Source organism: Echeneis naucrates, chromosome 22, assembly GCF_900963305.1.
Source record: "Echeneis naucrates chromosome 22, fEcheNa1.1, whole genome shotgun sequence".
NCBI classification, from domain to species: Eukaryota; Metazoa; Chordata; class Actinopteri; order Carangiformes; family Echeneidae; genus Echeneis; species Echeneis naucrates.
In genome coordinates this window covers 3,114,923-3,131,860 of record NC_042532.1, presented here as the reverse complement: position 1 = coordinate 3,131,860, position 16,938 = coordinate 3,114,923, and the positions used below count along the sequence as shown (strand labels likewise).

At 40.4% G+C, this 16,938-nt stretch overlaps 1 protein-coding gene across 1 annotated transcript in view; it reads left to right on the top strand.

The window, feature by feature from the left end:
* Nucleotides 1-16,938, top strand: part of rragd (ras-related GTP binding D) — a 37,201-nt gene that overhangs the window by 5,305 nt on the left and 14,958 nt on the right. The window contains exon 5 of the mRNA XM_029494081.1: nt 2,825-2,967. Coding sequence (XP_029349941.1) covers nt 2,825-2,967 — 143 coding nt within the window. The remainder of the gene's footprint in view (nt 1-2,824; nt 2,968-16,938) is intronic.

The window sequence follows — 16,938 nt, the reverse complement described above, 5'->3', positions numbered from 1 at the left end:
CCTTTTTGTGCGGAGTTTGCATGTTCTCTGGGTTAATTGGGGTAATTTGTAACTCCAAATTGTCCGTAGGTCTGAGTGTGAGTGTGAGTGGTTGTTGGTCCCTGTCTGTCTCTGTGTGTTGGCCCCGTGATGGACTGGTGACTTGCCCAGGATGTACCCCGCCCTCAACCAGAGTGAGCTGGGATTGGCTCCAGCTCCTCCCAGAAAACGGAAACGGATAAGCAGTTGAATGAATGAATGGTGTAAATGAAGAAAAATGTGTAAAATGTTATTGCAATGCCTAAAAGACATGAATGTGTGAGAAAACTAAAGCTTATGTTTATAATATTTCTTTATATATTTATTTTCAGATTTTATTATTATAAAATACTAACAAGTCTCTGATGCCACCAGGTCCTTCATGTTACAGTGCATAGTGTGAAAATTGTATAATTATACCCACCATCTAACCTTGCAGGAATTAGATTGTGTTTACCTGAAATCTGCTATATTTTTATTGGATCACTCAGAAAACAGTGAGAGCCAATTATAAAAGTCACTCAAAACATTTGTACTTAACTTAATTGTAACCCACAAAGCAAAACTGAAAAAACAAAACAAAAAAAAACCTCTGGGTAGAATTAGTATTTTAGCCTAGTTGATGCACTGCAGCCTCTTGCCTGAGTGGAGGGGGTCAAACAGTCCATGGCCAAGGTGGTTGAAGTCCCGGTATGCCTCCACTGCTCCTGCACCTAAAGATATAGATGTCCTCAGTGGAAGGAAAGTTTAACACAGTGAATTATGGTAGTTTCTCACACCTGACGCACTATTCTGGTCCTAGAAATTGTGTGAAGTTTGTTATCATCATGAGTTTTTCATGAGTAATTTTTTTCAACTCATAACCCTCTGCTGCACAAAGTATCTGATTTCACACATTTTTGTCTGTTTTCTATCAACACAATAGACCAAGACCAACTTCTCTTTAAACTCAGACTAAGAAGATTCACTTCCCATTCAGTTTGGGTGTACAAGCAAATGACGGCCAAGGCTCTGAAGCATACACCCCATTTGGCTCTGACAGCAGCCATTAGCAGTGTTCAGTTCAGTTGCATAGTAACGTCTTGACATCACACTGCTGCAGAGTTCAGATGCTTTTAAGACAGTTATTTGGGCTTCAGAGAGTTTCACACCTGAGCTAAAATGATTCAGGTTAAGCTGAATTTGATACCAATCAATGAAAGTAATCATTACAATGACACAAATTCATGAAACATCTGAGTCACTTACATACATTAGTGACTTTCATTGGTGTGCAGGGAGATCAGTGTCAGCTGTCTGATTTTATCTCCAGCAGCTGAGGGAAGCTGATGTTAGTCGAGGTGAAAGTCTGCACATTCAGATATGAACCAGTCAGCTCTAACAACTGAGTATATGTCTGTCTGCTTGGACCATGGGGGAGCTACTCCTTCCCCACTCCCAGGGAAGACCAGAGCCGCTGCAAAACCACCATCCAAACAAGAGTTTACTCATTCACCAATCAGTGTAGAGGTGGTGTCAGGGTGAACATGTACACAGTAATAAACACTAGGGCTGTAACGGTACACTAAAGTCACGGTTCAGTATGTACACTACTAGTCAAAAGTCAAAAAGTCACTTTCTCATTCAAATGAATAGGAGTAGTTGGGAAATCGGGAGAGAGCATCATTCTCCAAGGTTAAAACATGAAGCTGGCACTAAATTGCCCAAACCCGTCTGTGTCCAACAGACGGTCAGTCCCATAGTCACTGTTGTGCAACAAAATGTCCAACTCTACAGCAGAAGTAAACATGAAGATGTGGCCTCTGAGTCGGTCAGCACTGGCTTGTTTATTTAGCTGGTTGGACTGCAGTAACACCCAGAACTTCAAACCGTCATCTGAAGTATTGACCTTATCTCAGGGTCTACCAGAGATTTTAGGATTACCTCCTTTACAGTAATACAGATTATGTTTTTTATAAATTGTCAAGGCAATTGCTTGTCTAATGATCAAATGTTGCTTTCTGATATTTTTCGGACATTACTGTTTGTGTTGTCTGCAGAAGCAGCTGTCCCTTGAGAGAAGCTGGTATTTAGGATTTAGAGTCAAACTCTATTAGCTGAAATTAATTACAATCACATTACAGTCTGTGTTTCTCTTTATGTTGAATGTCTTTGTCAAAGGGTTTGAACTGAGTTTGAATCTGTAATAAAAGCTGAAGCTTAAATGTTAAACACCTGTAGGAGTCCCTCAATCAAAGCGATACAAGTAGAACACAGTGTTGGGTGACAACATGTAGGAGCTTTCTGTTTCTCCTGCTTTGGTTCCATCTGTGTCAGCAGTTTATAGGTTCCTTCTCTTTAGAATAAACACAGGGTGCAACAGTAGTGTGCAATATATTTATCAATGACTGACAATGACACAGTGGCCATGCAAAGTGCTGTACTTTCCAGCTGCAGTGTTGTTAATCTTTACTGGCTCAGGGGAGTTACTCCCCCTGTTTTGTCTCAAATCTCTAAAACTTACAGCACTCTTGCACAAGGATGACAAATCTGTGTAGTTAGCTAATATACTTGCTACTGCTGTCTCTTATAGTGATACCAAATGTGCAAGTTTAGTCTGTACACACATTTGTGCAAGATGCTGCAATGTAATAAGTGCTCTGTATTGAGACTTAGGAGTTCTCATTGATGTCTATTTTTAGCTTTAGCTGGTCTGACACTGTCTTGCTTGCCGTGACAGCATGCCACTGATCTATGTATCCTTAGCCCTTACATGTGTAATCTGAGGTTGTCATAGTAACATTGAGGGTCTCTTCTGTATTCGCAGAATTCTGGTATTGAAAAGGCTTTCCTGTTCGATGTGGTCAGTAAGATTTACATTGCCACAGACAGCAGCCCTGTTGACATGCAGACCTATGAATTGTGCTGCGACATGATTGACGTGGTCATCGACATCTCCTGCATCTATGGGTGAGACACTGAACACAACACTACGGCATGCAGGCTCAATTACAGCTCTCGTGGGAATCACTCAAGGTGACTGCTACATCGCAAATGCTGGTGACCTCCTACATGCTAGAAGAAGAGAAGTCATGGTAAAGTTATTCCTTGGTCACAGTTCATGTGTCTTATGAAGATGAAAACATAGAACTGCTGTGTAATATTCCTGTGGACCAATGGGAGTGGATTATGATCCTATGCTATGCTAACTGCTGCTCAGGTGCCACAGGCATTCACTGTGACTTTAATCTGTAGTAATGCCAGATACACACAAATCTAATATTCCAACCAACAAGGAAACGCTTTCCCTTGTTTATGATCTAAAAGATACACATGGACACAGTAATTAGTCCAGTACCCTACTACTTTAACTGAAAGTGGTTTGTATGTTCATTTGCTAGGAATCAGTTAGAGGCATGACATTTTGGGACAATGCTCTTTCTTTAATGAGGACACAGTTTTCACAGTTCAGTTGTTTTTCCCTTGCAGATGTACTGATTCACAAGGATCAAGGTAATGTTTATTACCTGCGAAGGGCAATTAGTTGCACAGCCAGCAACAATTAAATACCATAATTGCACACACACACAAATACAATTTAAGCAAAGGACAGAACGTTACAGAAGGTTCTCAGCAAGATCCCTGGCTCCCCCTCAGTTTCAACATTCCTTCAAAACATGGTTTCTTCTGGTTTAAAAAAACCAAGATTACCAATAATCAAATTACGAACTGAAGTCTTCAAAACAGCAGCTCAAAAACCAATGGGTGAAGTCACGGAGGATTGACACTGGATCTAGAAAGAATATGTCTGAACAGAGTGCCAGTATGGATAATCTGTACTTGGCCATAATGAGCTCTCATAATGAGCTCTCTGGTTCTCTGCTGAGACTGAGAAGTTACTGTGGCTCTACAGTTCCTATCAGAATAAACATATCCATCAGTCAACACAGATATTTGTACATAAACACACATCAAGGTTACTGAAGGACATAAGGAAGGACCACCAGACAGCAGTGTGTGGTGCTCTCAAATTTGTGTCCTGCACCTTTTGTCATGAAATAAATCTTCATCATTTGCTGTCTGCAATATATATTTGAATAGTGTACGAGAATAAATCAGAAATCAGGGGCACAGGAAATGAAACACAAAAAGGTCAAAAGGCCCACATTTCCCAATCTTCCATCCCTGTCAGGAAGCAAATTTTTCTTCACTGCGTTTATTCCCTCCAGTCTTGCCTCTAGTCATTTTTATTTAGAATGCAGGCAGTGGAATAATTACGTCATATCCAAATGTATTCTGTGTAAATTTGTGTGGTTAGTCAGGTACACATGTGGAGCAGCTAAAGGGTCTGACACACAATGACTCCAGATGAAGGATTATGATGCTCCACAAGAGCTGGTTCAAAAAGGTTGCCTAACAACTCAAAAGGTGATGATATAAAACTTTCATCACAACATCTAACTGGAATTAATATGAAAAACCTGGTGATTCGGATTAATGGATAGAATTCAGTTGTAAGTTCACATCAAACACATCAAAGTGAAACATTTTATTTGCAGGGAAAGTGATACACTTTGAGGTTTTCAGTCAGTTTTTAATGTACCCACAAAGAAGAATACATATAGACTGGAAAAAATGTGAGTTCTTCATTGTGATCTGGCAGCTTTGCAATGGGGACTTAGTGGAGAATGTGTGAGAGGGGGGCTACTGCAGGCAGGCTGATGGAGGCAGAGGCAAACAAGGGCAAACAAACAAAAACCCAAACAACCAAAACGAAAAGATTTGGGCCAAGGGCACAGGAAAAAAAAGGTTAACAACAAGTTCAAGGAACACAGAACATAAAGTTGGTGAGATGGAGCAATAATCCCCAGACTGTGACAGAGTGAGAAACAAGGCTTGCTTTAGTGCTGCTCCAGGCAACACACACACAAACAAAAGCCAAACAAGCAAAACATTTTAGTATTTTATCATGCAAAAATCTGATATGTTAATTTTATACATTGACTTTTGTGAAATAGTCACTGACTGAACACATCAAAGAAGTCAAACACCAAAGTTGTCCCACTTTTTTCCATGTCACTGCCTCAGCATCACGAGTGAATCCTTTCCAGGTGTGCTCTCTCCAAGAAACAGCTGCATTCTCATTTTTCTGAGCCCTGAGTTAGTGGGAACAACTTAGCAGACAAAGACAAAGCAGTAAAACATGATAATACAATTTACTGAATTGCACTCATAGTGAATCAATGTGATTATGGGGCACAAATATTTTGATCAGATCGGTTCAGTGTGCTGACCTGTGTGTCGTTGTGGTTAACCTTGATGAAGATCTCTGAGAGGTGTCAGGGGTGGCACAAGGCTGTGGTCATTAGAATGGCTAAAATCACTGTCCTTTTCTATGTGAATTGTGCTGGCTAGTTGAATTGGCAGGCTGGATATAATAGTGGTGCAGAGCTGAATGTGAAGCGCTGCACTGGTCTCTTTTTAATAATCACTGCAGCTGGGAGGATAATGGGTTCCTAATCCAGATCTGTGTGAGTCTGTGGGTCAGAGCTCCTGAGAGTTCCCTGTCAGAACCTGAAAGAGAATTCATGTGAGATGTTGAGATGCCCAGAGAGAAGCTTCTCAGTGTTTATCAGCGTAATCAATGTAATCAATATGAAAGAGGACTAGAGAGCATTTTCACACCATCAAAAATATTCAGTCATCCTGACTTCCTGGGTCAAACCACAGAGTTTTGTGTCTGTGTGTGGCAGTTTGTGATGCCATGGCGGAGACAGGAACTGTCTACAGACATGCACACAAACATACCTGCAAGTCCTAAAAGCCTCTGCATTAGTTTGTCCTGCTACAGAAGGCATCTCCAGGGCCACACTCACTGGCAAAATGTTGTTCATGCCAATAAAGCAACGTATTCGTAGAGAATGTAGTTCAGTGGTAGGGCTGCATGCTTTGAAGGCAGATGCCCTGGGTTCAAACCCCAGCCATAATGCAAACCAGTAGTGGGCTTGTAGTGGTCCAAAGTCTGGATAAATGGGTAGGGTTGTGACAGGAAGTGCATCTAGCATAAAATCGGTGGCCAAATTAATCATCCAAGACAAGTGCCGACAGAGAGAGTGACAGAGGAAAAAACAAAACAAAAAAACATCAAACTGTATATGTTGGACAATAATCAATAAATCAATAAGTTACTGTAACTGTACCATGAAATCATTTGTGTTGGAAAGTAATAGAAACAGCTAATAATCGATATGCTGTATTAAACATGTTGCTAACCTGATTTTCAACCACCCTCATTATTCATTCATCTTCTACAATGTATCCATTTTCTGGTCGCAGGGGCTGTGGGGCCAATTAGGAGGAAACCCACACAGGCACAGGGAGAGCATGCAAACTCTGCACAGAAAGGCCACAGGCCGGGAACCCAACTCACAACCTTGTGAGGCAAAAACATTAACCACGATTCCTCTGTGCTGCCCGCCCTCATTATCTTCCCTTCTAAACTCTGCCTTTTCTACCTAATTTAGAAACAAATGGCTTGTGCTGCACATTCAGCCTATTAAACCTCAGTGTAAGCCAACATGTAGCAGTCCAAGGAGTTTGCACGGGTTAGCAGGACACATGAATTGACAGTACAGGAAGTATTTGCTCAGCTGCCCATGCCACCTGACTGTAGTCGCTGCTGTGCTTCTCATTCTTCAAATCCCTCCAAAAACAAACTATGAGCCAGTGGCATGCAGCAGACACAGCCACCACTGAGCTTAAAAGAAACATCCCTGACCCCTTGATATAGTAATAAGTCTTTTAGAATCTATTCTGTCATGTTTGCCTGTTGTCAGTAAAGTTGTATTCAGTCAATAGATTTGCAGGATTCACTATCATAAATTAAATTGTAGATTTGTAGTTTTAGAAGTCATGATGGATGGGTGGTGATAGGTCTGCCAGTCTCAATGTTAATAATTTTAACCACTACAACTGGGGTTCAGTACACATACCGCCTTAGTGGTAGTATTACAGAAGGCATGTCTATAGGTTGTACAGTATCAGAGGGGCCTTAGTGATTTTTTTTTTTACAGTTGAGTCATATATTTTTGTTTCACACGGTCTATTTAGTGTCAGAAAACTATGACTCATTTCCAAGAGCCTGAGGTGACGCTGTCAAATTACAGTCACTAATCTACTTACGAACATTCGTTTTAACATTCAAAGACAAACAGACAAGAGTACACAAGTTAAAATTGTGTTTACTCAACTTGGCGACTGTGAGTTTTGTTCTGTGCACCACTTCTTCCTAGTACGGATCTTTTTGCTAACTACAGAGTGCGGCACCGTTGCCTATGCCTCTCCCGGCATCACAATTCTCTGTACTTGCATTAGCACCAAGATGTGCTCGGCAGTTCGGAATGTAACTCGTTCACAACTGTACTTATTTTGTCAGTCGGCAGAAAATCCAGGGGTTGTTAGTCAACAATAACATGGGATGGAGGAAATTTGAATAGCAGCTGGACACAAAAAATGTCTCCTTGAGTGATTTTAAAGGTACCTGTGTCTCTGTCACTTGAAAATGTCACTCTTCAAACAAAATAAACAAACAGAAGAAGATCGGCAATTGAATGACATTTCACTTCCTTTTTACTAAATTCTGTGCATTTCTAGTTCTCTTAAGTTGTTTTAGGGCACTTTTCATGCCTTTATTTGATAGAGAAAGTGGAGAAAGAAAATAAATGGGGAAGCGATATGCAGTCAGATGATTGACATGTCTCTTTATGACCATGCGTTAGGTTGGTTGATAATTCGGTCATCAGGACATTCCGTCCTTGTGACTTTTTTGATTTCATGTTGAACATCCATGTAGGATCAGCAGTTGCAACACATTCCTAAACATGTGAGGCCCATAGTGATGCTGTTTCCTCTGAGCAGGTTTAAATAAGATGAAAACATGAGGCTGTGTGTCTCCACCATTTGCATACTTGACAGCTTGTTTCTTCCGTGCATTCTGGGTAGTGGGATAAGTTTGATCTCATGATCTTTGCAGATATCATGACTGCAAAAACTTTCAACTCTGATCTGTTGTTGGGGATTGAGCTCCCTGAGGCTTTGATCAGTGTTACCTGCTGTTCTACACCTCCTGTGGTTGCGAATATCCACAATTTACGACAATTTGTCTTGGTCCAAAACTTAATAGTTAAATTATATATTATGCCCTTTTTTTGTGTTTTGTTATCCCAGTCCATTGTACAAAAAGGTTGTTTCTCTAAAGCTTCCCCATTAGGAGACCCATGTGTCTGGGACACCATGAGTATTTACAGTCAGATCCATAAATATTTGGATATTGGCACAGTTTTCCACTGTTTGCTTCTGTACAGCCCTACAATGGATTTGAGATAAAACAGTCAAGATGTGCTTTCACTACAGACTTTCAGCTTTGAGTATGTTTGCGTCCAAATCAGGTGTATGGCGTAGGAATTACATCACATCTTATATGTTCCCTCCACCTTTTTTAGGGACCAAAAGTAATTGGAAAAAGTCATAATAATATAATATATTATAATATATATATAATAAGACTTAATCGCAAATCCTTTACATGACAGCCTGAAGTCATGATCCCCTAGACATCACCAGACACAGATTTTCATCTTGGTGATGCTCTGCCATGCCTATACTGTGGCCGTCTGCCGTTAAAGCTAGTTCTTGGTGTTTTCCCCCTTCAGTTTTGTCTACAGCAAGTGAAATGCATGCTCAGTTGGATTCAGGTCAGGTGATTGACCACTGGCCACTTCTTCTGCCCCATGTGACTGTCCATCTGCATCCTGAAGTGCCGTCCATTATGTTCTGATGCATTTTGCTGAATATGAGGAGGTTATATTGCTTGAAACCCTTCTGAATTCATCCAATTGCTTTTGTCAGCAGTTACATCGCCATGGAATATAAGACAACCAGTTCCATTGACAGCTGTGCATACACACACCATTACACTTCCACCGCTATGCTTCACTGATGAGGGTCTTGACAGTTCCTTCCTTTCTCATTATACTCTTTTCGTCCCATCATTCTGGAACAAGTTGATCTTTGTCTCATCTGTCTGTGAGATGGAGTTTTAGAACTGAACTCTAAAACACTAATGTTTTACACCTTGTAATTAACACTCTGTATTCACTCTGTTGAAGTCTTTTCTTAATTGTTGACTTTGACGTGGATATGCCTACTTCTTGGGAAGTGTTGTTGGTCGGGGGAAACGATTCTTCTGTCATCTATCTTCTGTGGTCTTCTGGGTTGTTTTGTGTTGCTGAGCTCACCAGTGCGAGTGTACCTAACAGTTGGTTTGGCCGCACCTAATGTTTTTACTATCCGTCTGATGGGTTTGGTTTGATTTTTCAGCCAGTTGATGGCTGGCTTCACTGTTAGTGACAGTTCTTTGAACTTCATATTGAGAGTTAACCACACCAGATTTCAAACACAAATGCCACACTCAAAATGAACTCTGACCTTTTTATTAGCAAGCCTGGACATTGAATAGCTGAGTAGCCAATTGTCCAATTACTGTTGGTCCCCTAAAAAGGTGCATATAATGTGTGTTGTAGTTCCTAAACTGTCCAACTGATTTGGATGTTAATACTCTCAAATTAAAACTGAAAGTCTTCACTTAAAGCAAATCTTCTTTCTATCAATTGTGGTGGTGCACAAAGCCAAAATGCTGAAAATTGTGTCAATGTCCAAATATTTATGGACCTAACTGTATCTCTGCACTGACCATGGATGTCTTGTATTGCATCCCTACACTCCTCCAGGTTTATGTCTGTCTTCTAGTTTTTTGGGGTGCCTGGGCTGCCTTTTCCATTTGGTTCTGTTTCTGACCATCCTTCAGGACCTGCTTGTGTCTTTCTCTGACCGCTGCAGGGATGGACACACTAAAAACTATCTGGTGCCCCATTCTTCATCTGTGCCTCTTATCTCTGCAGGGCCAGATAGATGTCAACAGTCGAGAGTTGAGTCCAGTTACGTCCAGTCTGGCCCATCCATCAAAGGGCTAATATAGAGGGATAACCCAGAACCATCTAGGCAACAGTGCTGTCCACTGAAGCACAAAACCAACCTAATTATTACTTCCCTGCTTTAACTACAGACTCAATGATTTTCTTATTGTAATTTGTGAAATGAATAGCCCAAGCAGCTATAGTCAGTGAACATGTAACTGTAATTACAAGTTATTGAGTTGATCATCAGAGAGAACAGTGAAGTGGTAAATACAGCAACAGATGTGATATCTGAGTTAGACACATTGGCTTTAATGATTTTAATTAGCTAGCTAGAGTTTCTGTTGAAATCAACATAAATCTACTAGATGTCCTTAGATAAGCCTCCTGTTGTTTTCTACCTCAGCTGTCTGCAGTTACTGCATGACATCTGAAGCATCTTACTTCTTTTCAGCTTGATTTAACTTTGTTATTTGTGTAAACGAAATAAACATCAGTCCAGTGCTGCCGCAGAGTTAACCTATCATAAAAACACCAACACATAAACTGGGTGGGTGGAGTGGCCAGACAGAGCAGAATGTGTTTGGATGCTGACGTGAAGGAGTCCAGCGTGCTCTGGCTGACACTACAGCCTATTTTTTCCACATCAAGTCCAGTCTGTGTAGCTGCAAAATGGAAAAAGTCCAAGGTCCCCTATTATCAAAGTAGACATTAATTAAACTGAGGTTGTTTAAAGATGCTCTCTTTGTTATGATGTTTATGGATTACTCTGGAATCAGTCTGAAAAATTTCATATCGTAGGTCAAATTGATAAAATGGTGGTGAAAAAATAACACCACATATTATTCATAGAGTGGAACATTTACCACCTTCACATGTTCCATTGTCTTCTCTCAGCTCATCCTTCTTGTGACAACTGAAACTGCTGCACCTCTGTTGCATGAAATTAAAAGTTAACTTGAATATGTAAAATCCTAACAATTGATCTTTTTACTAAACATTGTGTGTAGTCCTGGTTTTTAAGTATGACCTTGATTTTTCAATGAGACAAACTATTCAGACAAAGGCTTTATTTCCTGCTGTTATATTTTATTTATTTACCCTCTCCTCTAAAGCTGCACTTTAGAGGAAAATATATGCCAACAACTTCAATAAATTCCCCTGCTTTTCGCTGCATGCTCTGGGTTAGCAGGGACCACTTCCACATACTCTGCAAGGTCTAAAATGTCTTTCACCAACTCCCGAGAAAGTTGAAGCACATTGTGCGTAGCTGCAATGTTTTGAAAGACTTCCAGGTTTCACCAAAGCAATTGATTAGACTCGGTTCGTGTTAGATAAAATTAATTCATGAAGCACTGCAACAGGACCATGAAATAATTCATTAAACAGTGAAATACATATGTTTTTATATGTAAATGTATATGTATATGTATATATGTTTTTTCATTAAATGAACTGGCATTTTAATTAATTTAGGACACATTCAATAACACATTTATGTATTTAATTCCCATTTTAATAAATTAATGACACATTTAAGTAATTATTTAAAGATACATTCATATATTTCATTCTGTGCCTTTGATCCCCCATAGACCACTAGTCGTAGTGGTGTGAGTTGATTGTCCCATTTTATAGGCTTCTTCAGATGCGACCTTGACGTAATGAAAGATTCAGGTGTATCCTTCATGGTCCAACCCATACTAAGATTCATTGTGTATGTGCTGAAAATGAAATGTAAATATTGGGTTTCAGTAGCAACTGTTACAACAGTATTCTCAAACTTTTCAAACCTTCAAAAACCTTCTTTGTTTAAAAGAAAAAAAGTTCCATATTGCTAAGGTTTCTAGAAAAAAGGAGTTGGTCTTTGTGCACCAGCAAGGGCAGGAACAGTTGCTAATGCAAAGTGGACCTTTAGGGTCTATGGTGGCTAAAAAGAGCCACACCGTCATTGATCATGTCCTCCCGAAGTGGGACACCGTTATATTGCTCACAGCATCAGTTTTTCCAGTCAGGAAGTCAACACACAAGTCCATCCACTGTCTCCTAGCAACGCCAGCTCTCAGTTGTCAGTCAGCCAGTGCCATGGGAAACACCCACTCAGGGTCTCAAGGCTGAGATGCTGTGTTCACTGATATGTCCAACGATCATTTAATCCTGTTTAGCAATGAATGAAGTAGAAAACTGACTCTGTGTCTAGATGTAGTATTAGCATTAAACTGGGAACACAGCAGATGTGGGAATAATTAGTAAAGGTCGTTCATTTTATCCATCTGAATTTGCTTTTCTTTACATTTCATTGTACATAACATGATCCACATCACAATTAGACTCACATCATTTGGTAGATATGGAAGTGTGTCTGCCATGCCAGATAAAGAAAAAATGTATCAATACAGTGATCGTTTGAAACATTCACTGTTACAATTACATAATTTTTACATTTTGTGACAGAAAAACTTAGACTTTCTTGATTTCACTAGATTATGTAGTTTTTTATTTACTTTTTAAACTTCCTGGTTAAATGAATCATATCTGAGATGTAACAACATGAAGGATTCCTTTCTCAAGCTACAATACCAGTAAACTTTTGACTGGAAGTGTAGATCCTTGTTTTCATCATAACATGCTTGAGAAATAATCCTGGTTTGTACCTGCAGGTATGAATCAGCGGCAAGGGACCATCGACAGACTAAATGCACCAAATACAAACCAACCAAGGAAACTATGCTGATGTGTGATGACATATTGTTGGTTCTACACGCACAGTAATGTGAGAATTGTTCTAACAGTAATGTTTTCACAGTATGACATGTGCCTGATCCCTTTTCTTTTTGTGGCCTGGTAGTGATTTTTACATGGGTAAAAAGTCAATGTGGTAAAAATGCCCATGTTTATTAGTGTTGGTGTTAACATTATTATATGGATACAGGTCTTGTGAGGGTTTGAAATTATGCAACCTGGTTGATAAAAGCATTTACATCCTTTGTAATATAAAACCTATTATTTGTGTCCTTTTTCAAGTCACTCTAATTATGACTTATTTGCTTTTATTCTATACTTGGACCTGCTAAGACACTGTAGAGGACCATGTCCAACAGACTCACAGGAGGAAGCCTAACGGAAGCTGTTGTCAGAATGAAGTATGGCCACGATGCCTGCCTTGGGTCAGGAGATCCTCATTTGACCTATATTTATAATTAGAGTTTTGTGAGCATGTGTGTGTGTCATATGCTATTTCAGGGGACAGTGCCAGACTTAAAAAACAGGTTAAGAGCTGAGGTTTAAAGTTTGGGACAAGCATTTGTCATTTCCTGAGACTGTTGGGACAGTCACAGGACCATGTCTGTTGGAAATCACAGGAAATATATATGTTAGTCTGTGAAATGTTCTCAAAAGTGACCTATAACAACTCTGTGTGTGAGAGCAGCTGTGCGTGTGGACGTGTGTGATTTACCCTGGGCATCACAGCAGAGAGTTTTTACTGATCTGGGCCACACTTGGCTCGAAGTCAGAGACTATTTAACCATGGCAGCTGTTCTGAGGAGGGCAGGGCCCAGGGCAGGGCCCAGGGCAGGGACCAGACTCTGCTGATCTCATGGCCCGGCCGCAGACAGAGATAGACTGAGGCCTGATGTCTGTGCACCATGTTCTCTTTGTGAACATACCTCTCCCTATTAATCTGTATTAACTCTTGATGATGAGTGCAGTCACAGAGTGGTTGTGGCAGCGCTGAAGGTGGTGGACAGACCTGCTCTCATGAATCAGCAGATTGCAGTGCAGACGGCTGTTGTCGTTATCGTGAGAAAACAGCTGGGATATTATCCTTAATTAGAGGCTTCAGGAAATGAAGCCTTTTTTCACCTCATTTAATTAACGAGCTCTGGTGGTGTTAGAAACCTGGCATGCTCCACATTTGGAAAGCTCAAATGTGACTGAAATATTCCTTAGATGACAAACTGAGCCAACTCTTATTCTCAGTGAAATGTAATTATCTCTTTTGCTCTTTGATAACATTGATCAGTTCACATCTCACTGAGCTGACATGAGTTGAGTGTGTTTATCTTCTGGCTGCTCCAGCCTGTGTAGTCCATGTGTCATCCACAGAGGCTAATGGCCACAGCAACGCAAGATTAAGTGACAGTGAGCATTTTATTCATTTTGATAATTATGTTTAATCCAACATCTGCGCATGGGGAATTTTTATTTAATCATATATCCACTGTATGATGTGTTTGTTGTCGGGGTGTCTCATGTGTAGATATGAGTGAGTCATAATTAATAGAGGCTCAGCTCAGCGTTGTCTTCATACTTAAAAATAATTCCCTGTCAAACTGTTTCAATTATTCACAGCTATTTGTACACGTTTCATTAACTTTATTCCAGTAGCTCAAACTGTTGCAGTGAGTTTCCAGAACAAAATGCCTGAACATCTGTAGAAATCCCACAAACATGTGGGGCCTGTATCATAAAGCTGGATCAACATGCACAGGATCTCTTTTCGTTATCTGGCTTCACTTACCCAGTCATCGCAATCCGAATGAGCGGTCTGAACTCGGTAATCGAACCCAGGGTTTTCCTGTCTAGATCTGTGCGTGTTCACACAAAAGGGGTGGTATTTGCTGCATGCAATCAGTCAGACCATGGAGAAGATACAAAGAGCTGCATATTTCACAAATGAAATGCAAACTATAACATCAAGAAAATATGAAAAATATCAATTAATTCAAGCAAAAACTCACACTGTTTTAGCTGCCAGAAGCCACAAAGGATGGTGCGAGAAACACTGTTTAAACTTCCGGGATATTAAATCCCCTCCACATTGGCAAGATTTACTGTATGTCTGTCCCATAAATTTATGTTTTTTTAATCTCTTGTTTTACAATTTTAACCTCATTATTTCAGTTCCAACCCCAATGGAATAAAGAAAACTGGGGTGCCCATTTAGGTTGGCATTCCACATAAGTTACCATGGCAATATATCCCAATGGAAAGTTAACCACCCTTGTGAGGCTGAAAAGCCAGGGTTAACACAGAGGCTACCTCGCTAAACTGAAATCCAGCTTTTTGATACAGGCTTCTGACACTACCGGTCAAAAGTTTGGACGCACTTTCCTATTCATTTGAGTGAGATGAGCACACAGAGTTGACGGACCAACCATCAGTCATCAGCTGCAATAGTGACAAAGGTGACCAGCAACAGTTACCATGCATCATGTCCTGGACTGACCAAGCATAAACACTTTCACACTGACAAGACAAAACCTACAGTTCCTCTTACGACCACTAGAGTCACTTGACAACAGGAATAAAAATTTTTATATCGTGGTTTTCTCGTATGACAACACAAGGGTGTGGCCTCAAAGTAACAGGTCTGTAAGTGTATGCTTGCCACAAAGTTGAAGTCTTGGCTCAATATGCCAGGCCACGCATTACCATGACGATGTCACAGAGGCTCCATCCTATTTATTTACCGTCTATAGTTCTGACTTGATCACTAGATGCAAGATTGAGGTAATCAACTGCGAGATGAACCCTGGCAAAACTGCTCCCCACCCTTGAATTCATGTACTTGTCATCTGCAACAAAAATTGACAGCAAAGACAGTGAGGTTGTCCAAAACAACAGATAACTGTTTCCTCAGGTAGATGTTGCCCCAACAAAAGCATGTGAGATTCATTGTATGGTGGCTCTGAGACATCAAAAGTGGCTAATGCTAATTGATCGAGTAGCTTATGGGGATTGCTGGCCTTCTTCCAGCATCTGCTGCAGGTTGACAGTGACCAGCAATTGTCACTGCCCCCATTTTGGTAGGTTGAACTAATTGTTCATTTAAATTACATTTGTGAATAAATCAAGAACAGGTGCAGAATCAAATGAAAAAAAAAAAAAATCATTTAAATTGTGTTGCTGGGTAGGAAAAAGCAATTTCAACATTAGCAATGACTTTGAAATGATGCTGCTCTTTACCTGTATCAACGCATCAATGATAATGACAAGACATTGCTGAGAGAGAGTGAAAGACAATGAACCATCAGCCATAAAAATCCTCCATCTGAGTCAAACACATACTGGCGTTGCTTTTTCTTTGCTTTTAAAAGCTGTATGGTTGAGTATAGTTGTGTTTCAGTAATGTGAAAACTTTTGAGCTGGGGATGGAGGAGGAGTAGGTGGTTCTGCTGAAAAGCTTCCAACAACTTCACAAAAGAGTAGAAAAAGAAGAAATGACAGAGAACAAGTCAATTTCAACTGAACTTGTGTGAACTGCCAGTCAATACACTGATGCTCTGAGCTATTAGCACTATGGAAGTATTACTTAGGTCCTTAGCATTATGGATCAACTAAAGTCATTCTCTGATTCAACGTTTTCATTGCGGTAAGTTATGCAACCAGGTCAACTTTTGCCCACAAAACACCTGCTTGACTCCTCACAGCCAGCTCAGTGTAGTCACTGCAGCAACTTTCTCCAGGGTCATTTAGCCAAGGAGACACAAGGTGAAAATATGAACCCTGCTGTCACCCAGAGCACAATATATAACACCCATCCCCACAGAAAGTTTCATCTGAAGAGACATCTGAAGCAGGTGAAGTTGGAATCTTTTCTGTCTTCTGACATATTTAACAGCCCATCTCCGTAAGGCTGCGACCCAACCCCGGATAAGCGGATGAAGATGGATGAATGGATGGATGGATCTCTGTAAGGTCACTGTGGTCACCTGTCTAGAGTGGCCTTCAGGACTTAATACACTGATGCTTAAAAAAACACAAGCACCTTCAACAATCTGATGACAGGTGCTCCAATTATTTCACGAAAAAGTGATGTGCTGCACCATGAGGGTGGACAATCAACTGCAAATGCCATGAAAACTTGTGATGCTTTGCTGCATGTCATCCTCTATCTCCTGATATTTGTGTCGTATAGTATAGTGTAGTCCGTATAATGCATGATAGTATGCACTTGCATAGA